This window comes from Falco rusticolus, chromosome 12 (assembly GCF_015220075.1).
Source record: "Falco rusticolus isolate bFalRus1 chromosome 12, bFalRus1.pri, whole genome shotgun sequence".
Taxonomy (NCBI): Eukaryota; Metazoa; Chordata; class Aves; order Falconiformes; family Falconidae; genus Falco; species Falco rusticolus.
In genome coordinates this window covers 31,454,063-31,479,087 of record NC_051198.1, presented here as the reverse complement: position 1 = coordinate 31,479,087, position 25,025 = coordinate 31,454,063, and the positions used below count along the sequence as shown (strand labels likewise).

Sequence of the window (25,025 nt, the reverse complement as noted above, 5' to 3'; positions counted from 1 at the left end):
AATAATTTTATGAGGCCAATGAAAGAACATGTAATCAAACCCAAGTCCAAGAAACTGTTCAAGAGAACATGTCATGTCGCCAGCGACCACTGCAAAGCAATGGAGATGCCCATGAAATAGCTCAGGGACCTTTGGATCATGCTCTTCAGCATCCTGCCGGTATGTCCTGTTTTAGCAGAGGTTCCGTACCTGAACTCCAAAGAGCTCTCCAGTAGAAGTTATTTATGTTAACTACTCAACTTCCATCACACCTTTCCTGAGCTATAGGAAGACACAGTAACAAGAGGACAGGAGAAACTCACGGCTTTCCTGGGAAGGATGTTGAGATTCCCTGATCACAGTCCTGTCAGGTGCGCACAGTCCTTTTATTGCCCAAGATCATAATTTCAGTTCCTATGCGTAAGGACTCTCCTTTAAAAGATAACATTTATTATTTCTCTGTGCTTCTAAAAAAAAAAAAATAAATAAAAAAATTCCTATTCTCTCCTGGCAGCAACTGAAAGAGTTGGCAGGGGTTTCCCTGTGAGCCCACGTAGGACCAAGACATAATCCTGTCTTTGACAATGTACTAATGAGTGATACATTCTTTCAAATGCAAAGAAGGGAGAAGGGATGTATTAATAATCTTTAAGCTCTGTTACTGCAAACAGTAGCTGTCTGTTCCTAATTATGTAAGTAAAAAAACATGCCACATCAGAAAAGTGTTTTTTTCCCAACCCCCTAAGTCAGTTGTTTGCTATGAGCAGTGCAGGGTGAATACTGCAGGCAGTACTTGCAACTATGAATATATATTTTTAAAACATCACTCTTGATTTCAGTTTTATTGATGTTCACAACCCCTTTCACTTGCTTCACAGCGACACTCGAATCAGTGGATTTGATTGTGAAAATATTCATGTGCCCAACATAAGTAATAAAAATCCCACAGGCTTGAAAAAAATGGCAAGTAATGAACATACTATGATGTTTGCAGATACTTGATCTGATGAATAAAATCAGGACTATATCATGTTGAAATCTATATCTGCTTGCGGGCACTTTATAAATTTAAATGGGCTATACTTGTTTACTGAACAGGTCACGAGATGTCCACATGCAGGCTGCGGTACAGCTACACAAGAAGGAGAGACCAGTGAAAACAATGCCATACATCACTCAGTGGAGAATCTGCTGCTGATTAAGAGCCATTGGAACATTTATGGAGAAAAAAAACCCAACAACCCAGCAAGGCTCATTAGCTCAGACATAGTGCTATGCTAACAGCTGGCACACAGCTGGCTGACTTTTGCATGAGCAGAACAGATGTACGTCTATGTATAAAATGGTGCAGCAACATAAGAACTATACAGGAAGGAAACAAAACCCCTTGAAGGAAGAAGACGACCTACACACATGTCCGGTTTTGGATGGCAAAGCTGTTTCTGAGTTCCCAGCTGGAACAGATTCATGGTCCTTTTAATTTGGCAGGTTGTCTCACAACAGTCAGGTTGAGATGCTTCAGAGGAAGGCAGAAAAATGCCATACTGGAGCTATGGCAGATAACCAGCCCAAGAAAACTGCTAAGGATACCGTCGTAGCTTGAAGTTTAGCAATCCTTGAAAATGTGTGGGCAGTGACCATTACCAACATTTGTAATTTCTTCATCAGTATATGAATATTCAATTCTTTCCGGAATTTTGCTTAGTCTTTGGCCTCGGCAGCAACCTGTACAAATGCGTTCTGTAGTTTAATTATATACTGTGTGAAAAAGAATTTTCCCACACAGATTTGGATCAGCTTTTCAGTTTCACAGAAAATCTTTCTCATTATATATGTCAAGGAACAGTAACTTCCAAGCTACTCTCTCAGACTGTTCTGTAGGTTCAAAGTTTGTTGGCGCGGGTGGTTTTTTGCTCATGTGTTTGTCTTTAAGTGTTTGCTCATATGACTCTTCTTCAGAAAGGAAACTTTGGTCTTTGCAGGTTTTGATGAGCGATCGTACAATGTTCCAGCATTGTCGTTGATTCTCTTCTCCTGTTCCTGAACCTGTCCTGAAATTTAACAATATTCTTTCTGAGGCGGGTTGACAAACACTTCAGTAAACCTCTTACAGGAGGTTTGGTACTGTGTTATTTTCCAGTATTGCTCTCCATTAAATTCTCTATCCATCCCCCCAAAATTACTAGCTTTTCTGAACAGTGGATGGAGAAGGTACCTTCAGCTGTATGTTCCTAACTGTTTTCGGGTTTGTCATCTAAGTTGAAAATTAACCGTTCAACAATAAGGGAGAAAATTGTTAACACAGCTCCACGTTACACTCAGTTGATGTGCTCAGTGCAGTTACACCCTATATTACATCTATATCTGAATTTTCAAAATAAAAAAAAAAAAAAAAACCAAACAAAAAAACGGCCAACCAACAGATTTGTGTATATTTGAAAGAATGAAAAGTTCAGATGTTACTCAGAACTATCTATCGCATCTACAGGGTCACTTGTAGACTGAGATGAATGTTCAGCGAAGCATATTGTATAAAAGTTGCTATATAAAACAACTCATTAAAGTCCTAAAATACCCCAAATCTATATAAAATAGTAAAAACCCCAAAACTAAAGCTGGAAAAGAACCGGAGGAGGACAACTAGGGGCGGGGGAAAGACATTCTTAATAACAGGTGAACATTGATAATGATTCGGTTAACAGGAAACAAAAAGTAAGCTTCTTGAAGAATTGTTACTCGTATAACAGGACAGTTCAAGGACGATTACAAGAGAGCTTCCAAAACAAGGCTTTTTCAAAGTGTACCAGGGAACTTAACAAGATCACTGCAAAATTGTTGATCTTCTTGAATTCAACTATATGAGGAAAAATAGGCATTTGGGGCAAAATGCAATGGTAACCTACTGGGTTTTATTCCTCATATCAAAGTGATTATCACTTGGTGGGGACTTAAAGCTTGCTTTCTCCATCCAACAACAAATCTGTCATAAACCAAGAGAACCACATAAACAGATGGGATTTTACATTCCCTTTCTTCATTCTGCACCATGTCACAGTGAAGTCCATTTATTTCCACGGGGTTTGGATCAAGCTCTTCCTAGGCCCTTTTCATCTCAGGCTCCCTTCCCAAAATGCAGCTTCATATGGTCCGAACAGGTGCTCTACGGTTTCTGCATCCCAAATACCTGCTGTCTGAAGTGTTACAAAACCAGGCAGCCCAGTTCTGGGAGTGGCATTTCTTTTTATGCCCCACAGAATTAGGATGCCAAAGGTTTTATAACCCGCAGAGAGTAATTCACTCTATAAAGGAATGAATCATTACCCTAGCTTCTCGATACTTTTCATAAAATTTATGTTTGTTTTTGACGAACGTGTTTTATGGACAACTGTAAAATGTCTATGGGTAATAGCTACAGAGCTTGCAACAGCAAAGAATTAAGTCACTGCTACCCCTGGAGTGCTAATGAGGTAAAAATGTGCTGAATGTTCATACTTTCGTTGAAATACACATATTATGCTTGCTACAGGTGCACAATGCTAATTTGCGTTTTGGGCAAACTGTGCTCAATTTGCATAATTTTAACATCCTGAAACCTGCAAACATCAGGAAAATCTGTGTGTTTCTCTGCCTGTAGCATTACAGCATTGAATACCTAAGAATCAATACAAGCTCTCAGAACCAGGAGGGAAGCCCTACTGGAGTCCTGCGTTAGCTAAATTACAGGATCAAAGCCTTGAGGTATACCAGCCCAGGTCTTTTGTCTGTAACCAACATAACCATGGTAATTTCACTGTCTGCAGGATCAGAACTATTTTTTCTGGCCCAGCAATACTTTGAAATTGTCAATTACTAATGATCCATCCACTTGGAAGACATTGCTATAAGCTTACCTGATAAATACAGAACTCATGCTAAACAATACCTCGTAGGCAGGTTGTGGAGTCATTTCTAGCTTCCAATCTGCTTCAGCAACAATTGAACTTGATCCAGCCTATACACCCTTAAAATAAAAGTGTGATTTGTCACCTCAAATGCTTCTATGTATGTTGAAATAACTTGAAATGAACATAATCAGTAGATGAAGACACTTTTCCAATGGCCACTCCAGCCAAAGAAATTTGTTGCTGAGAGGATGTCTCAGAAATGAAATGTAAAGTAATATGGAAAAAATATGAATACATATCACTGCAACAGCACATCGCATCCATGGCAAAGTCAGTAGATAATAGCTACTAATTAGTACTCACAGCTCAATCTGGATCTTAAAAACCTTCTTCAGGTTATTGTGGGTTGTTCACTTTGGGGTTATCTGGCAACAGAACGATACAATTTTGTCTTACAATGCATCCAGCAAAACGAGACTTTACCAAATACATGAGCGATATCTTGAGTTTGTGGTTAAAAATATGCAGTATCTTGACCTTTTCTCCTGCCGCTATGTAAGTCTCTGTGAGATCTCTGTTTTTCCTACTGCTTTGGTAACGATGGTATTTTTGCACAAATGTACAGCTAAATCAAAAGCAGTAGTCAGCAAAGGCCATGGTCACAAAATAGCTGGAAAGAATCTCAGAGAAAGAGAGCACGAGAGTAAAAACTCTATCCATTGAATACATCAGAGGAAGGCAAAGGGAGGAACCAGCAACAGGAAAAATGGGATATGGAACAAAATTACATGGAGCAAACACTGTGAAAAACACAAATGCTATTTCCATCCTGACATTGGAGAAGCCTATTTCTTAGAAAAAGACACAAACTTTCCAGACGCTACAGAGAAGTTTGAATATTCACATTGCATAGAAGTAGCAGCATCCTGGGCTGAGAGAACAGCCTGTCCTGGATTCTGGTATTTTTTGGTGTTTGCAGGTGGCACTGGAGAGAACTACGGAGCTAGAGACAAAGCGTTTGAGTGCCATGAAGAATTTGTTCATGCAAATGCATTAACGTGTTCAACACTGCACCTGGAAGGTCGGGCCAGGAACATCAATAGTATTGTATAAGAAAAGGAATATACAACATTGCCTAGTCTGAATCTTAAAGTGAGTAAGTTTGATGCTAAATGAAAGGGAAATAACATTATTATAAAATCTTTCATTAACCTTTCCCCTTTAACAGGACCGCAAGAACAACATCCATTTATAGCAGTGGAAAATTTACCCTTTCCAGTCCAATTTGCCCTGGAAGCACCACGGGATCAGTCACGGAAAATCCTGCTGTGCCACACACCATGTGTGTCAGTCAGGCACAGGCCAAATCCTGCCAACAGCCAAAGACAATTTTCCCGATGACCCCAGCCTGCTCTCCCAGTATTTCTGACCCTGGCATGACCATAACGCAACTCAATGCAAATGTTTCTGGTGTTGGCCAGGGTTTGCTTCTGTCTCCGCCAGACATCCTGAGCAGTCAACTTTCTGTCATCTTTGTTCCTTAGGGCCACTGTGAACTGATAAGATGCCCAAGTATTTACAGTTTGTCCTACACCTCATCACTTCTTTTTTAACCCCAGGCAAAAATGTTCCATCGTCAGGCAATTTTGATTTTTTTCCTTGTACCTACTTGCCTTTTAATTGGTTTTGTGTGGTTTTTACTCATCACACTTCCTTTGCCCTCTTTTTTCATTTCCAACAGCTCTTGGTTTTTTAACTTTGGTTGGTTGCTTGCTTTTTTCTTACCACTTGGTGTACAGTACCCTTCATGCCCAACCTGTCTCCTTTGCAATCTTCCAATCTCCTTCTTTCGGGCCCTTCTCTCATTCCTGCTTGCCTCCTCTAGCACTGCCTTCTGCACTGTTGAGAGCACGTAACTAGTAAGATGTAACAATAACACTAAGGACTCTCAAGACAGACTGTGGGGACTAAAGAGAAATAAACTGAATCAAGTTTTTAAACTACTAGTAATTAATACTACAATTTCTGGAAAGGGTAACTCTCACTTCTCTTAATAAAAGGTTTTTTGAGCTAGGCAGCTCAACAATAAAACTGCCCTGAAGAGTAAAAATACGAGCCATGTGGCACACTGCAGTGTTTGCTTAGTGGATCTCTCCAGCAGGTGCATCATTTGTGGTTTAAACACTGATGATTGCAACTACCTATCTGCAGCTCCGTACCACAGCTATCCCTCTGCTTTGATGCCTTAGGAATTCTCACCAACATTAACAATTATAGCAATTTTTGAATCAGAGTATATCTTCTGATTACTAGGAAATTATACCCTTATGAAAAGTAATATATTTTTAGTATACTTGGCACACTTTTAGTACAGCTAAGTATCTGTAGAATACTTGAATTATAGCAAGTATACTCATTTTTCATAAGTGTAGAGTGACACATTATAAAACAAATTATTATAATCAGAGATTTTCTTGAAGCTATCAAAGGGCTTGATTCAAAATGGGACAAGTTCTTCCTAGTACCCTCAGCCCGCATTAGCGGTTAGTGGGAGCTGAGGGCACTCAGCACCTTCGAGGGAAGTTCCCGTGTAAGACCCAATCCTGCAGCTGTGCAAGATGCAATTTCTTTGATTGCTTCTGCTAATTTGCATACTACAGCTATGATTCGGGCACACTGACAGATTACACTAGAACATCCTGTTGTTCTGCCAGCCTTACGGACTTGCTATAAGGCTGGTTTGCAATTTGCGAGGTCTTTGGAAAAGACCCTGTTTTTTACCCTGGGCCACACACTACAGAGACTATTCAGAAGCTCTGCTAACACATACGGGTCCTGAAAACACCGATACACCTAGACAGCTCTGTGACCTTAGCAAAGAGGACGAGGAAGGTGATGACTGGTGCTGAGGAATGGATTTCATGGAAATTTATACAAATGACACACAAATGCTATTCATATAAATTCCATATGAATTACATCAGATTCATAGGAGTAGGAATTTAGCGAGATTTTTAAAGGAATTATGGGAAATTATATGAGCAACATTTATAAAACACTGTTAAATGTCAAGAGTTTTTTGAAAGAAATAGTAAGCAAAAAAAATCAGGGTTTAAAATAATCTACCCTGGAGACTGCAACAAAATATTAACCCCACATCTGATTACACTGGGATTTCTTACACCTTTCTTTCAAGCAAGTGATCCCACAGACAGTTGTGGGATGACACAAGTTTCCAAGTTCTTTTGGTGACTGTTGTCCACTCAATGGCAACACACAACAGTTTTCTGTTCTCTTCAACTCTCCTTATCTAAAGGATTGCCTATACTTTACTGCTTAAAAACTGTTTTAAGACATTAAAACCCAAACATTTAAACTGAAGCAGGCTTAGCTATTCTAGATTGATCTAGCTCCTCCTATTTTTGCAATCAAAGGCATTTAGTCGCATGTTATTTATGTGTATTCTTAAGCTCTAACCTATAAGGATGGCCTTGAAATGTATGTGCTGCATGCATAAATATTTGGTATATGTTATGTCATGTTACCACATAAAGATTCACAGAATATAATCACTTTTTTGACATCTGAACATACGGGTTTCTTTTGAAATTGGAAAGATTTTTAATATGAGAGTGACTTCCAATTTTACAAAAAATTCACAGCGTTGATGTTCATATCAATCCTACCAATTCCTTCTATAAAGAAAATTCTACAACCACCTTCTTATTAACAGCATTAATACCAAACCAAATGCACTTTGGAAGCAGTTGATTTAACAGTTCTCTGTTTCACCATGCTTTGCCCAGCTGACTGATACAGGCTGCCAAACCCAGATATATATATTGAGAAGGACATTTTGCACCACTTTGATTTCTTCATGGAGCTTTGGTGAGAAAACCATTGCTACTTGTTTCATATCATAATCCATTCTGAAACCCACTGAAGATTTCATCAACAGGGCTAGCTGATAAATGAGTTTCTGTACAGCTCAGAAGAGCTAATACGGGGTCTTTCATTATAGATTTCTCCTGGCGATGCATACTGCTGTGCCCATCAGTCAAGCCTTGTGCCCAACAGGAGTTAGAACTGGTATGTGTGAAAGTGTACTGTATCTTCAGCTCTGAGACTTCAAGCCATCAGACTATAGTTTTTTGTCACTAAGGATGTCTTTTTAAATGCACTTTAAGGATTTTTGAGGTCTTAGTAGCTCCTGTATTCTTCACACTACATTTTCCTCTATGATGATTATGTTGTAATACATTTACCTTCACACTCATCAACTTTTCCTCTCATTTAATGAAAAAAAACCACAGGTTGGATATGCAACTCATGGTAAGTAACAAAACTTTTAGTTCAGTGTCTCAGACATTTTTCATATATGTAGAAAGCATCTATGTTTATGCTTTGAACTATTAAGCAGTTGAGTTTTTCTTAGTGCTTTAAGCAATTCCCTGCAATGAAGCTACCAGGCCAAAAAAAAAAAAAAAAAAAAAAAATGGTGTCTACATTAATCTCTAAAGCTATAATTAATCTCTGAATTTTAATCTTGGGGATCAAATAGGGATCTTCAGCAAGGTGTTACTTATTTCCAATATTAGAGTAAATACAAGGAAGTACTTCTTTCCAAGGAAAAACATCTGTAAGCCTTGAAATGGTTTGTGGTCAGCTGAGATTTTGAACTTACAGGAGTCCACAAATACCTTCTGATCCTCAGGTATACTTACACATTTTCTGATTGTGTTTGTTTTCTTTGGACAAAACTACTTCTGGAGCCCAAAAGCCACCTATATGAGTCTCTAGTCTTCTCTTTGTGACTAGAATATTATGTCACTAAACACAGCTGTTACCTTGTGAAACAGCAGAAAACTTGGAAATATAATTAAATGCCAGTACTGAGTATAAGATCAATAAATATTTTAAATCCTCGTAAGTATGTTCCTTTATTATTTCTCCATTCAGAACTGGTTTTAAGCAAGTTTTTGACACCTTAATCCTCCAAAGTTAGGTATATGGCAGTTCAAAAAATGCATTATCTGGAGAAACTATAAAATCCAATCCACACATAGTTAGTTGCCTCTCTCAGTTCTGTTTTCTGGATTCAAACAGATGTCTCAGCCAGCTACTCCCAGCACTGTACTTGATTATTTGCTGCAATTCATTTTGTTGAACCGTACAGTTTCGTCGCTCTTTTACTTCATGATCTTCAAGAACTCCAAAGTTTTCTTCAATTATTTTGAACCAAGCAAGCGAGGACTTATGTCATGTGCTTCCTTCCAAGACAAGTATCTTTAAAATTCTTCTTACTTTAGATTTACCTATACTTTCTTCACCCTTCACCCACAGCTGAGATTGCTCAGTAATATGGCAATTAACAGGCAGAAATTACCCCTTTCTTCCTCCATATCTCTGTAAACGTCCCTGGCTGTACCCAGACACAGACAATGGCACGCTGCTCCATCAGTGCTGCTGCACATCTGTGTCCCCTGCCTGTTCTTCACTCGGGGCCAAGCTCAAAAGGGATCACTGAGTTGTTCAAGAAAGCATTACTGGCTGTCCTCTAAAAAAACTTGTATGCAAACATGTGAAGGGTCAACTTCCTAGTGGGTCTGAAGCTCTTCTCCAAGTTTCGGTTTGGTATAGAAGGATTAGCATGATAGCCCCAAAGAAGGGAAAGATGCCAGGCGTATGTGGAGCGATGGTAACCAGAACAGAGCTCTGACATACCCCAAAGAACTAGTCACCCCATTATCAAACATTAAGCTGGACCACTTCCACAAAGAAACAGGTTTTCTCTCTTTCAAACCTCTAAAAAAATACTGCTGTCTCTGTCCCAGAAATAACTTTCTCCCTTCACATATCTTTCTCATGTCTGCCCAGTTAACCAGCGCTCTCTGGAAGCACCTCCAGTTTGATTTTAATTGGGGGGGGTGGGGGGGGTGTCTCAGCAGAATCATTCTTTTTTCTTCTGCACCTCCTTGCCTGATTGCTTCCTTTTTTATTAGCTCTGACAGCCATGCCAACTGCATGTGCGTGCCTCAGAGACAGCTCCAGCATTCACTTCAGCTTGCCAACAAATCTCTTATTTAAAATTACAACTGTGGGACAATTTCACATGTGTACTTTTTAATGACTCAAAGTCACTTTGTTCTGACAATATATATCCCTCCAAAAGGTCTCAGGCTTGCAAGTTGGGTAATGTACTGCATTTCCTCTGACAGAAAATATGATTGGTTTGTTTCCAAGAATATCATTGCTACTTTTATCTCTTTACTTTTCAAAACCTATAAATATTTTGGTATAAAACAGAACGTTAATTTATGCAGAAGAAAGTCAGGTTGCTGTAAAGCCATGTGCTGCTTTGCTGCTTACAAGATATTCCATACGTTTGTCAAGCTGAAAGACCTACAAAGAGAGATGGTTTGGAAGTCATGCCTCTTCTTTTTTTTTTTTTTTCCCTTCCTCTATTTTTTTTTTTCTTCTTTTTTTTTTTTTGTGTGTGCTGCTTCAGAATGAATCAACTATGACACCATATGCTGCAACAATTGCCGAGAATGACAAAAGTAATACGTTCTTCTAAAACTCAGTGAAAAAAAACACTGTTAAATTAAGGAAATTGTATTCTCCCTAAATCTCCCTCTATTTTCCTGGCTCACTGAATGGCTCATTGCTTTATTTCTACGCAGGCTCTTCCCAACGCTGCTATCACTGTGGCAGGCTTCTTACTACGGACAGATTTAGAGGAACACGAACATCCTCTGGCTATAGCTGGAGTAACTGAGCTGTCCCCCAGTCTGAAGGTGGAAGAATCCTCCCGCTGTGCCAGCGTTCCCAGGGAGGACTGGGCTTTGGCTTCGACACTTCCCATCACAGAGGGTAAGAAGCTTTACCACGTGTTCATCATAAGCATAATAAAAACGAGGCCACAGTGAGCCAATACTATTTTTTAGATTATACACATCCACACACACGTGCACACACTAAATACTAAGTCCTATCAGGTTACAATTCTGCTTCTTTAAAAATGTGTCTCACTTATCATGTTGCAGCCTACAATTTATATGCTTTTCATAGCAGAAGAGATACTTGCTCCTTGCTCTGCTTACACAGGTCTAGTTACTAGAACTGTCGAGAGAAATTCTCACTCTATTTGAAAATAACTGGATACGGATATCATCTGGCTGAACAAAAGGGATGTCTGATTATGCTGTAAGTACTGAGGATACATTGCATATCTAGCAATTCTCATTACTTAACATGTTGCTTGGTTACCTCATCAAACTTGTCATCTGCGAGGAAGCCTGCTTCATCATTTAAAAAAAAAATAATATCGTAAGGCTAAGTCCTCTGGGACTGTGGTGGCAGAATGTTGGGGCTTTTTTTAAACTTTTTTTTACATTATTTCTGAAGTTTCAGTTCAAAGCTAAGTTGCTACGTTCACATTATGGACAACAAAAAGTATGGTTGCACAGAGCATGCTAGAAAAATTCTGGGATGCACAATACTGGAGTGCTCTTGTGACTCTTAGCGTGACAAACATCACACTGTTTTTCCAAAAGTTGCCAGAACCTTGGCTAAGGTGCCATGCAAATCCCTTAGGATCAAGTCATCACCTTTCTGTAGGCGACTGAGCACAGACTTCGAAGGCCACCAACCAGCCAGAACCCGGTGTTTGGCACGGTCAGGCACTCTCCACATGGATCTGGAGGAGCCTTTCATTTCTCGAAGAGTTTGCGACCATTTGGAGGCAACACCCAGGCGGCAGGTGGAGTGCAACACCCGCAGCAGCGGGGGGTCCCGGCGCTGCTCCCGGGGCTCCTGGGCTCCTCCAGGGTCGCGCCCTGCTGGCGTCCATACCTCCATCTTCCCGCTGTGCAGAACCCGGCGAGGTGAGGGGTGAGGGGGCTGGGAGACCGACAGCACCGACAATAGCAACAACAATTAAAAAAGTGAAGCAAGGCAGGAGGAGTTTGGGGGGGCGCTGGCAGCGGTGCTGCGAGCCCCCGCGGGGTTCCTCCCCCGCAGCCGCGCCCCCGCCGTCCGGCGGCACCGGCCCCCCAGCCCAGCGCAGCCAGCGCCCCGGGGTGTGCCCGCGTGTGTGTCCCCACCTCGGGGACCCCCGGGCCCCCCACCGCCCCCGGCGCGTCCCCCGGGAGCCGGGGCGGGGCGGGGGCTGCAGCGATCGCGGCGCCGCCCCCGGCGGGCAGACGGGCGCGGCGGCGTCACGCAGCGGCACCGCCCCCCCCCGCTCCCGGCGGCCGCCCCCGCCCGCTGCCGCCGCCGCTGCTGCCGCGCACCCGCAGCAGCGCCCGCTCCGCCGGCAGCGGCAGAGGCAGCCCCAGCCCCGGTGCCGGCCCCGGCCCGGCCGCGGCCCCCGCGCAGGTAAGGCGCGTCCGCAGCGCGGGCGGAGCGCAGCCGCGGAGGACGAGCCCCGCTTTGCCGCGGGGGAGCCGGTGGCGGCGGCGGAGGAGGTGGAGGAGGAGGAGGAGGAGGAGGAGGAGGAGGAGGAGGAGGAGGAGCAGCGAGAGGCTGGTGGGTTTGCGTGCGGCGTTGTGGAGAGGTAGATGGCGAAGAGAGGAGATGGTGGAGCGGAGGGAGAAGTTAAAGGTTGGATGCGGTAATTTATTATCCCTTGCTAAGGCGGGAGGAGGAGGAGGAGGAGGAGGGGAGAGGGGGTCTGTGAGACTTAAGGAATAAGATCGATCTGCTGCATGTTTTCCCTGGCGTGAGGTGCCTGGGTGGAACGCGAAGCCGGGGCGGCGGTGGGGATGACTATCGCAATATTACTGTTATTTATCGGCGACGGGGTGGAGGAGGCGAGGGGTCTGCGCGGGGGGTGCGCTGGTAATTCGGGACATTTTCTATTGTGAGGCAGAAGAAAGAGGGCATCCGGCTTCCTCGGTACGTGTTTCAAACTGTTCGGGTTCCTGCTGATGGTATGCGTTTTGGAAGAGGTAGAAATGATATCAATAAGCCTATTAAAATAAATACATCTGTAGGCTGGGAGGGTAGCAAAATCGATCATTTCAGCCGCTTAGGAAAGAATTTGATTCTAGAAATTACGTAGAAATGAAAGGAAAAGATTAATGATGCTGTTAAGTCTGCTTTTGAATTAGAGCGCTTCTTCCTCTGGCTGCAGCAAGGTTGTTTTTCAGATCCTTTTATTTCATCCGGTAATTTGTGAACTCTCTGGTCTTCCCCGCGCCCAGAGACAATGCTGTGTATTTCATCCGATAAGGATTCTGCCAAGGATTGTGCATGCCAACAGACCTGGCATTTATTAAGGATTTATTGACCTATGGGTGTCTCTCTCTCCCTTTTTCTAATTTAAAAAGGCTCAATCGGGGCACCTGTGACTAAATCATAATTTTCGAAGAAAAAAAGATGGTTGTAGAGGGGTGGGAGAAGCATATTAATTCACCGGCGAGGCGCTGAATGCAATAGCTGCATTTGTGTTGGTTTGTGTATATTTCTCGCTACATACATGTGTATACATATATACATTGCTGGGAGGGATGTCTGGTACCTAAGAGCCCATTGGAGAGATATATGTTAATAAATTGTCCTCTTCTGAGAATGGAAGTGTCCCTCTGCTTTGGAAATGACTAGACAAGACTGTGCTGTTTATTGACAGTGTGTGAATTATATCGGCAGTAATAAATAAGCAATTGTTTAGGGGGTTTTGTCCTGGGGTCTTTCTCCTTTCTTTTTCAGTCTTTCCCTCTCTGTTTTTTTTTCTGTTTCCTTTTTTCCTCTTTTTATCCCCCTTCCTCTCCCCCTCTCCATTCCCCCCCCCCCCCCCCCCCCCCCCGTTTTCTTTTGCCTTTCTCCTTCTCCCCCATGCCGCTGCTGCGTGTGTGTGAGCGAGAGGGGCAGGCAGGCGCCGCAGCCAGAGGCAGGCAGCGGGCAGGGATGCTCCCGCGATGGGATCTCGGGATCCTCGGGAGGTGGGATCCCCGCTCGGCGGCTCTCCGCGGACACCTGTAGGGATCGCTCTGGCACGCAGGGCGGGCGCGCACTCGCACACTCACTCACACTCACACTCACGCGCGTCCTTGCCCGGCTTCCCTCCCTCCCTCCTCTCCTGCGCCCCCCACCCCCCGGCAGACACCACGGGCTCCTCCTGGCACCCGCCCGCCCCTGCGCCCTGCGCTCACGCAGCCGCGACTCCCGCCCCGCGCACCTTGCGCCCCCCGCGCCCCCCTCCCCGCATTTCCTCCCCACCCACCGCTTCCCGCGAGTGACCGGCCCGGTCCCAGCTACCCAGTAACCCTCGTGAACGCACACCCACGCGCTATCCCGCGCCCCTTCCCCACATACCGACGTGCAGCGCCCCCCCCCCCCCCCCACCCCGCTCCTCCACGCACCCGGACCCCCCTCTCGCCTTCCCCTTCCACGCAACCTGCTCCTTGCAAGTCATTTCTCACGCCACCCTCCGGGAACCCACGCCGTGTCTCACACCCCCACCCCGCACCCAGCCCTCCGCAGCCCCCCACGCACCCCAAATCCCGCTCCCCAGCCACGCCATCCCCTCCGCCGCAGCGGGGCCCGGCTACCGCCCGCAAACCCCCTCCCCGCCCCTTGGTGCACCCACACGGGCTCCCCACTCGTGCATATGGTGGCTCCCACCCGTGTCCGACCCCAGGGGGGTGGGGAGGCTGCGGGACACCCCCCTGCCCGGAGCGGCGCGGTCGGCGGGCGCGGGGAGCGGGGGGCCCCGTCGGGCCGCGCAGGGCGGAGCTGTCCAGGGTGCTGAGGCCGGAGCGGCTCGGCGCGGTGCCGTAAGCGAGCGTCGCCCCTGCCTGCAGCCACCGCCGGCCCCAGAACGGTGCTAATTAGCGAGCGGGGCTGCCGGCGGCTCCGGGCACCGCGTTTTGCAGAGGAACTGCCTGAAATCCCTCGGCTGGTAGCGGTATTGCGAGCGGTGGCTGCTGCTGGGGGGCAGGGAGGGCGGGGAGGGGGGGAAACTTGGGGGCTCTGCACTGCCCGGTTCTGGTTGGGCATGGTTGGCCTCTGCCCACCAAGTTTGAGGGTTCTCCTTGCCTGCCTTTCACTGCTCTTGCCCACCTCGCGTGTGACAAATAATAAAAATAAATGTGTTGACATTTAGAGGGATGAAATTAAATATAAAGAGAGAGTAGGAGGTGACTTAGCAGCTCTGAACGTGTCAGGTGCAGGCAGCTGAGGTGTGTGCCTGTTTTAAAGCAGGTTTCACCCTGGCAGGCTCGTCTCTGCCCCCTCTCCGCACGCACAAACACGCACACCAGCCCAGCAAGGGGCTCTGCAAAAGCTCTGGACACGATATTCTGCCTGCCGGAGTGCTGCCAGCTAAGAAATGGGAGGAAGGTGAAGGGGAAGCAGTGGGTGAGGGAGGTGTTGGAGATCCTCTCCTCCATCAGGAGAGAGCTGCTAATACACACCTTCCAGAAAAGATATAGCGGCTTGGGGGAGAAAAAACAGAGAGGGGAGCCTCTCTGCTGAAATGCTTTGAATGCAGAGACCTCTTCAGAGGAAGAGAGTGAACTGTGGTATATGTATTATTTTTAAAATGAGGAGTTGTCCTCTTAAATAAGGGCAGCTGAGTAAACATACATAAAATAATACTGCAACCCATTTCAGAGGACTAACACCTGGGATTAGCTGATCTGCATTGTGAATAATGTCAGCATCAGAGCTGGCTTGAGTTGGATTTTCCCTGCCTTAACAGAGAATATCAGCTGCAAAAGAAACCAGGGGACAGAGAAAAATGTGGTTTGAAATTTTCAAAAAGCCTTCTAAGAAACCATCGCAATTCTTCCTCATCCCATGAAAATAAACCAGTAGGTGTGCCATCTACAGTGAAGTCTGCCAGTTCTTGCTGGGAGCTCTGTCCACTTTATATGGTTTTGAGCTGTATTAGAAAGAACTAGAACTGGGCTTGGTAGCATCGTCTGCATGAATAGGACCCTATAGCTTCACAAGTGCCAGCTATTTCCATAAACAAAACAAATTGCAGAATAAACACCCCCTTTTCTTTTTAACATCGTCCTTGTAATAATAAAACATGCTGCTAAAATATTAGAAAGTTTTGGAAAGGTAAGTAGTTTACGTATAGATTATACCATAAAAGTGTAATCTAGTATAAGCATATAACATTAAGATTTAGGTATAGCGCTGCAAGTTGTTATGATTTCTCAGTAACTCCAAAATTACAGCAGCAGTTCATTTTTCTAATGTTGAACAGCAGCTGAAATGAAAAATTAATCACAAATGTCTGCTATTTATCAACTTTATGATTTACATGTTATTAGTCATCATTTCATACTATTCTGTTTCAATTCATTGCAGATTAGAAACAAAAACAATAGAGGAAAATCACCCCCCTGGATCTGAGCCGTGGCCTTTTGCAAGCAAACAGAAGAGGAGCTGTCAGGCTTTGCATGTCAAGTAGCCACTCGGCTGTTTGACAGCTTCTGGGTTTCAACCCCATTGGGATCGAGGCAGCTCAGGAAACCACGAGTGATGAGTCCTGTCGTCTGCTGACGCTGCTCCAGCACCATGGCAGACACTCCGTGATATGACAAGAGGATCCGTCCTAGGGAGGCAGCGCTGGGATCAGTAATTGGCTTCCTGGGAAACTACAGCTGGTGGAGAGGATGTAAAAAGAGGTGCGCACACGCCGGGATATTGCTACAGTCTTGCCGAGCTGGTGGATCCGCTTGGAGGAGGGTTTTGCCACCGATCTTGGTTTTTCTCCCGGTTTGGTAATGTTGGCTTTGGGGAGAATTTCTGCTGACTCACCTGCCCCTGGACACCTTTTGCAAATCCCAGCTGACCAGTGAAGAGACCCAACGGCGCCTTCCCTGCACCGCAGGTCCCCTCCAGTGGCCCCTGATCGCATCCCCCACCCAACCCCACCCCATAGAGTGCCTGCAGCCCCCCGCCCCGGGGAGTCCCCCGCCGTGACCCCCGCACCCGGGGCGGGGGTGAGCGTGCCTGAACCTCCCAGCCTAGCCAGTGCCCACCAAGATTTTACCCTGTCTGCCACCGGGGCCCTAGTGCCGCCCCCCGCCAGCCCTGCCGCCCCGCTCGCCCGCCCCAGGCCGCGCAGGATGGGGGCGGTGCTGGTGCGGCGCGGGGGCTGCCTGCTGCTCTGGCTGGCCCTGCTGTTGGGCTGCTGGGCTGAGCTGGGCAGCGGGCTGGAGTTCCCGGGGGCGGAGGGCCAGTGGACCCGCTTCCCCAAGTGGAATGCCTGCTGTGAGAGCGAGATGAGCTTCAACATGAAGACGCGCAGCTCCAGCGGGCTGGTGCTCTACTTCGATGATGAGGGCTTCTGCGACTTCCTGGAGCTCATCCTCACCCAGGGCGGGCGGCTGCAGCTCAGCTTCTCCATCTTCTGCGCTGAGCCCGCCACCCTGCTCTCCGACACGGCAGTCAATGACAACCTCTGGCACGCCGTCGTCATCCGCCGCCACTTCAAGAACACGACGTTGATCATTGACCGGGCCGAGGCCAAGTGGGTGGAGGTGAAGTCCAAGCGGCGGGACATGACTGTCTTCAGTGGGCTTTTCTTAGGAGGCCTCCCGCCAGAGCTGCGGTCAGCGACGCTAAAGCTGACACTCTCCTCTGTCAAGGACCGGGAGCCCTTCAAGGGCTGGATAACGGATGTCCGAGTCAACTACACGCAGGCGTCGCCGGTGGAGAGCCAGGAGGTGAGGCTGGATGATGAGCAGAGCCGCCTGTGTGCCAGGGAGGACGTCTGCCTCAACGGGGGCGTCTGCTCCGTGCTCAACGACCAGGCCGTCTGTGACTGCTCCCAAACGGGCTTCCGGGGGAAGGACTGCAGCGAAGGTAAGGTGCCATTTCAGCTCGCCCCATGGCCCCCCTCCCCATTGCTCTGTGGAGGGGTCGGGTAGGAGGCCAGGCCTGCATGGAGTTTCATCTGTATGAGTGGATGTCCCTCCCTCCCCTCTTTCCCCACCGCATTCCTGGCTCCCCTGTTCCCACCTTCCCCTCCCTGTCCTCCACGTGTCTCTGTGGCCAGCCATGGTGCCATCACTCTTCTGTTCTCTGTGAGGCTGGGTGAGAGGAGGAAGAGGAGGAGGACTCTATTTGGGTGTCTTCCAGAGGCAGGGTGCGATTTGGGGTTGTCCTGGGTCCTGGGTCCCAGCTGCCAGCCAGGTGGGAGGGGGTGGCCGACATCACACTCAGCTGGAGTTGACAGAGGGGACACGGGCACACTTGTCACAAGCAGCTGGTGGCAATTCTGGGAGTGGGGAAAGCGCCACCGGGGAGAATTTTACTGGGTTAAGTGCAAAGATGAACTGGGTTTATTTTTGTGGGGTAGGGGAGACCCAGAGTCCACTTTGTATTTGATACTTGCCTCTGCTATGTTGTTGAAATGAAATAAAATCAGTGATTTATTTGTGAATTCCTTAAATTGTTACTGGGGAGGAGTGGGATTAAACAGAGGATTATGTTTTTACACGAATGTGAACGATACTGCTTTGCAATGTGTTTAGCAATTCACCATGCCAGTCAGACAGGAAGAATGTAAAAGGGCAAGGGGGGAGTACGGACTCCGAGACCACGAAATTACTGAACAGTTGCAGCCAGGAAGAGGGAGCTTAGAAAAACAGCAGTTTCCTGAATCCCATCTACAAATAAATCACTGGGTAAAATAAGATTCATATTCAGTGCCCATTGTTTTTGGCGAATGGAAGGAGTGTGAACATTTACTTTGCAGATGCATGTAGGAGTCTTTTCTTTTTTTTAATTATTATTATTATTGTTTTGCTAGTAAATGTACCATTGCTTGCAGCTCCTTAAGCATAGAAATTGCATATGTTGTGTACCTAGAACAGGACGTAAAGGTGTACGAGTGAAATAAGAGCAAATGTTATCGAAGGAAAATATAATTTTCATGTCAAAATTGGAAAGCAAAGACCTAGGTTTAAAATATGAAAGGTAAATATAAATAAGATATTTTCAAGGCCAAATGAAGATCTTCACTGAGTAGCTGCATGACATTTATGGCTGAATAATTTGCCTTTAGCATTTCTATCAGATTTCACTCATTATGAGAAAGAAAACATCATTTGTGACTGTGCTTTATTATGTAACACCTTCTGTCCTTAGTTGTCAATACTCAAAACGCTACAGTCATTCTGCATCCTGTTTACTTTATCAGCTGTTTATCTCTCATCTGCCATTCGTAAAAAATTTCAAACCCTATTAGCATTTTAAAGTATTTTTTAATAAGTAAAGAGCAAATGATAGTGTCACAAAATAAGGCGTTGTACTTTCAATAGCACCTAGTCCCAGAAACTGTAAAATGAAAAATCTTTTATGTTAAGAAGATCATATCAATGGGTTTAATATTTGGATGCAAATTTTTAATACGTGGTACTACATAACATATAGGTGTATGTAAAATGTGGAGTTGTCTAAGCATCTTTGAGTTAGGCCCTTGAGTTGTAAACTAAGAGAAAATTATGAGATGCAGCAGCTTGGTTAAAGCAACAATGTTAATTTATATATTATTACGCATTTATATGCCCTTTACATTAAAACATAATTTATTTATTTGATGATCTTTTGAACGTGTAATATTTATATGGAAAAACTCATATAATTGCACGTAGTATCAGACAGAGAAAATCTTTACGTAATAATAAGTTCAATAGCTATTTTTAAGGAATATTTTAATGTTGAGATTGAATGTTATTGAAATACATATATATGTTATATATATTTAAAATGTATAGAGCTTATAAGAATATGACAATATTTAGAACCCCCAAAATTTAGGATGAAATGCTGGCTTCATGTAAATACTGGTGGGTTTACAGTTGACCTCAGTGGGATCAAGATTCCCCTCATGTGTCCGCTGACCACTGAGAAGCCTTATAGAATAATAGAACAAATATAGAATAAAAAGAGTTATAATTTTAGCGTACTCTCTCAACGAAGGATAGTAAAGTATTCAGATTCTGATTTCATTTGAAACAGGGGGCAACTTTTCCACTGACAGCCATATACATGGAACTAGTCCTACAGTTTATATCTGTTGATTGAGAAAAGATAGTAACTGAAATTCCCATCAGTCAGGTTTTGATGAAGGGATTAGTAGCTACTCATATTTGCTAAGAAAGATGTTCAACTATTTTATTAATTATTTAATATGCAAAGGAACAGAAAAGGCAAAAGGGCAAGTAAAACCATTAAGTCTGCCAAGAAGGAAACCCTGGCTGTTTTTTTGTTCTTTGTAGCCAACTTAGAAATTATACTGTTGTATTCTGATCTTTTGTTCCCGGGATGTGTAAATTTCCCACAAACCTTAGTAAGCGATTGCCATTGCTGAAGGATGGAGAATCATCTCAGACTGCAATGATCTGAAGGGATCTTTTGAGTTTTCACTCTTTCTCTTGTTTTTTGACTGAAAATAGTTTAAATGGGGAAAAAAGCCCAACTTTCCATTTTTACTTGAAATTGTAACTGCATGTCCGGTTACATTTACAATGCTACCTTTTCTTTAAAGGTAAAAGATTGTCATTAAATTCTATTTTCCTTGGATTATTTTTATAATTTTTTGTTGTTGTTTGTTTGGATTTAGTGTCGCTCAGCATCTCTGCAATCTGGTGAGACGACAGTTTGTCCCACAATATAATGAGGACTTTAGGAATCAATAACAACAACAACAAAGAAAACCTTTCCAAAATTTTCTGTCCTGACTTGCACATTTGAGAGATTAGAAATAATTGATTTAGAGTCAAAGTTTCATGCCTGAGGATGCAATTTTTAAGAGAATTTAAGTTACTTTCAGAAAAAAATCTGATAGGATTTTTTTTGTTTTCTTTTCAGATTTTCATCTTTGAAAATCTCATTAATTTTTCCTGAAGTAAAATTTTCTTATAAGAATGAAGTTTAGCCAAGCTTATTTGTTTTGGAAAACTCCTAGTAATACATTATCCCCGGTAGGCTTAACTGTTCTTCTACCCATCTAAATCAGGAGTAGCTTCATTTGTGTTATCTGAACTACACCAGCGTTAAGAACAGTGTAAGCTAGGAAAGAATCAGATCTATCTGATATTTCTGCCATGCCCTCTGCTCGAATAAGATTCAGACTCTTGTCAGTGGGAGCTCTGGCATGAGTCACAGGAAAAGGACCGGAATTTTGCTTGAGTATCAAGGGTGTGCAGTCCAGAGTATTGATAAATGTGATCTGTAGCAGTTCTGTTGTCAATGAGTCCGTGTGCTTATGAGTAGAGGACAAGAGCCTTCTAAAAGAGAAAATAAAATCTCTATTTAGTGCTGAAGAAAGGGTATGTTATTGAGAAGAGAATATATGCAAGGGAATATTATTTCACATAGTAATAGTGACTCAGCAGAAGGTAAATACACAAAATTATGATAAATTTTGTTAGAAATAAGACTAGCATTAAAATAAAGCCTGATTGTCATATCGGTTTTCTGATGAATTTTTGACATACATCACAATCTTCTGTTCAGTGAAAATTATATTATTCCCTGAAATGACTCAAATTGGTATGGCTTGATTCTGAGATAGGGAAAGCTGTTAATTAAAAAGATTGATCTTTAAAATCGGATTTTCAGTGAATTAAGTCAGGGTCCTAGAAGGTGGGGAGAATACATGATTCATATCAGTGAGCCTCCATATTCCTCTTTTCATTTTACTCCTTATGTTCAAACTTCGGAATAGCACACACACACACACGTTTTCAATATTAAATTAATCAAATAGTGAGCCTCTGGCTTTAGACAAAAAAATGTGTATAAATTTCCTTTCATCCTCATTTATATAAAAATAACCTTGTCTAGTATCCTGTCTGAGAAAGCAGGTGGATACATTTGAAGCAGGAAATAAAACCCACATAGCACACTTTGATCTGGGAGAATTTTCTCACTAACCCTAGCTTCTCGTCACTCCATGCTCTTCTGCTTTTCTGTATCTGAAACTTCTTGAAAAAAACTGCATACAGGATAATTTATCTTTTTAAAATATATCTTGCCTACCTGCCTCAATATTCATATGTTATGGAGACGATTACTCTATGAATTCAGAGTATTCCCGTTTAGAACATATTTTATTTTAACTGTTCCACTGAGTTTCTGTTTTGTGAGAAAAATGAGGACTGTTCATGCAGCTGTTCATTGTAAGAGATATTCTTCCTTGTCAGATATTCAGAAGTTTGATGCCAGCTATGGTTTGAACTGTGAAAGTGATTTTTAAGGAAGAGAATTCCAGATGTCTCAGGCTAGCCAGCATTTAGACTTGTTTGTTTGGGTTCTGAATATATTACATCAATCTTTGTCGTGTGCATTTGCTTCTCCATGTTAACTTTTTTTAAAAAGTCATCCAATATTTATATCTTTTTAATTTTTTTCATATTTTAATTCATTTAATTCTCTTATGCCTTAAATAAAACATATAAACATATTTTGGCATTAATTATCTCTTGCAAGATATGTGTTTGAGTTCAAAGAGATGCTGTTGAATTCATTGCCTAAAGTCAATCTCAACAGAGTAGCCACCACAGTCTTTATCCTTCTTGAACAGTTAGCTAAATATACGTTGGGCTAGTAAATACTGTGAGCAAAACTTTCATTTTGATTTGCACTTCAGAATCTTTATCTACAACAGGCGTTTCTAGTACGTGATCTGTATTTCTTCTGCATGCTGAATTTCTTGCCAGTGCCAATGGCCACTGGGGTGATGTTGATTTAGGAGAAGGGCTAGAAATCCATGGGAAATTATGTTAAGGTTCCGTTGCGTTTAGCGATGATTTGATTATTTTAACACTAAATTTTGTATTTTTAAACAGTGACTTTGTTTTCAGGGTAGAATCTTGAGGACAGATAGTAAAATAATCCCAAAGTCTTTCTAAAGTGTTAAATCTGTGGCCCTTGCATTTAGTCGCATGAAAACAGAATCCTTATGTCAGTTTAAAGCAGAATTTTGCATCAGTTTCCTAATGCAATTTGATATATTATTTTGTTTGCCAGGATTCAGCATTGTAGGATATTGATTTCAATATCTGCCTCATGTAAAATCACAGCAATTTAAATACCGTGTCACTGGTAATTAGGAATTGGCAGTCTGTTTTATGTTATCTTCTAAGAAGACTACTTGTTGAGTATTGCTAATCCTTTCAAAATGCTGGTATTGAAAAACTTCCAAAAGATCACTTACGCACATAGCATACATCTTAGTACCCCAGATCAATAATATTTTATATAGTGAGATTATTGCTTCCCTTTGTACCTAGCTGACATGCAGGGTCCACATTAACTTTAAGGCTATATTGCAAACTACGGAATGCTAACGTGCTAGAAAAATTTACATCTAGCAGCATAAGACCTTGTGTCAGATTGGTCATATTAATTCAGTATTTCAAAATGATATAATAAAATTGTCTATATTTTAATGTAATTGCACTTCAAGACTTCCAGGCATTTTGGTCCAAATATACTCGATCTTTTGTCTCAGCTGCAGGTTGGCTCCCTAGGAGTCTTAACAGTAGATACTAGCCAAGCAGTTGTGGGAAAACATCTGAATTACAGAACCTACAATTTTATCCCATCATCATTACCCAGCTGATGGATAGGAATGGGAAAACAGTATGGCGAGTAAAACCATCTGTAGTACCTGATAGAAAGAGCTTTATGTAGAGGCTTAACGATAACATATGCAGCTTTGAGGTTTTATGCTTCTTTTAATAAACATATCAAAACTGGTTGGAAATTTAAAACAAAAAGTTTCATCCATCTCTCTTGTTGAAATTAATATGCTGTTTTCTCTCCTTTCAGAAAGCATGAAGCCATAGCAGCTTCTGAAAAAATACTTTGTCTAGTTTATTGTGCTGTAGTGGAACATTGTATAATTTCATAAACACATGATTTTACAGAATACTGGAGGGCATTCTGAGGTGTTGCGTACCATGTTGTACCCAAGCAGTAAATTGTAAACACCAAACGATACTTCTTTCAGGGAATGATTTGGTGGAATGTACCAAACATACCTCTAACTGTGTTGTTATATATAGAATTGACTAGCAAAGACAGGGTACGTAATACCTCAATGCCTTTATTTAGTTCTATGCTGACCAGGGATCATATTTTAATCTTTTACAAAATAATTTAGCTCTTTCCCACAAAGATATGCACTTTTTCCAATGACACTTTCTCCTTCTGTACTGTGGTGATGGTATCTGAGAGTACCAGAAGCACTTCACCAGCCTGGATCATATTGTCATATACACAGAACTCAACCATTCCGCTCAGGTTCTCTTCTGCCAAACTAAAAAGCAGTTGTATGTGGTGGGTTCAAGCTACTGTCTAGCTGTTCTCTTGAATCTTGGTCTACTCAGTAGAGTCAATGAGCACTTCAATGCACAAAATACCTGTAGTAACTAATGAACAAAGTAGGAAAACCCACATGATTTTGAGATGACATTGGGTTTTTTTAGTGACTCTAGCCAGTTCACTCCACTCCTGCATGTGTAAAGTTAAACTAATGACAGTCCATACAGAATTTTTGGTAGGGTTTTCTTCCAGGCCATCAGGTACCTGAAAGATCAGATTTCCTATTAGGGATCTAGTAGGGGAAGTCAAGACTTGAAGCTCCTTGTACTGTAGTGCAACCTCTTTAGTCTACAGAACTGGTACTTACCAGCTGGCCTTGAAGTTGCCACCATTCCCACTGCCTATCTATCCATAATGAAGTGTTCAGAATAATGTGTTTTTTCTTGTGCACAACTGGTCTGTCATTACATGCTTTCCATAAGTGTGACTGGGTATTGGAAATGATGTAGCTTGTCAACTGCCAACCACTTTTCCCTTGACAATTCAGTTCTTCTGATGGTCATAACAGTTCTTATCCTTTGCAATGTTATAACACTTGTACAAAAGTCATCCTTGCTTCTGTAAAAGTATCTAAGAGTTAACATCTGAGGATAGTGCTCTGGCTCCCAGTCAATGATCATATAATTTTTGAAAAGTTTCATTCTCTTTCCTTTTCAATGAGAAATTTGGGGTGAAAGCAGGAGGTGGCCTCAGTCTTGCCTTGTTTGAGCTTGTAAAGAAATAAGAGACAGGTATGCTGGCAGCAATCTGTAAGAAAAGGATTGTATGGTAGGATTTTAGATTTCTTTAATTCTATGGAGT

General features: G+C 43.2%; 1 protein-coding gene across 23 annotated transcripts in view; it reads left to right on the top strand.

Moving 5' to 3' along the window:
* The first annotated feature begins 12,375 nt into the window (after positions 1-12,375).
* Positions 12,376-25,025, top strand: part of NRXN1 (neurexin 1) — a 730,254-nt gene continuing 717,604 nt past the window's right edge. For all 23 annotated transcript variants that reach the window (XM_037405538.1, XM_037405537.1, XM_037405535.1 and 20 more), the window contains exons 1-2: positions 12,376-12,467; positions 16,188-17,690. In XM_037405538.1, the coding sequence (XP_037261435.1) occupies positions 16,952-17,690 (739 nt within the window). In that variant the 5' untranslated portion in view covers positions 12,376-12,467; positions 16,188-16,951. The remainder of the gene's footprint in view (positions 12,468-16,187; positions 17,691-25,025) is intronic.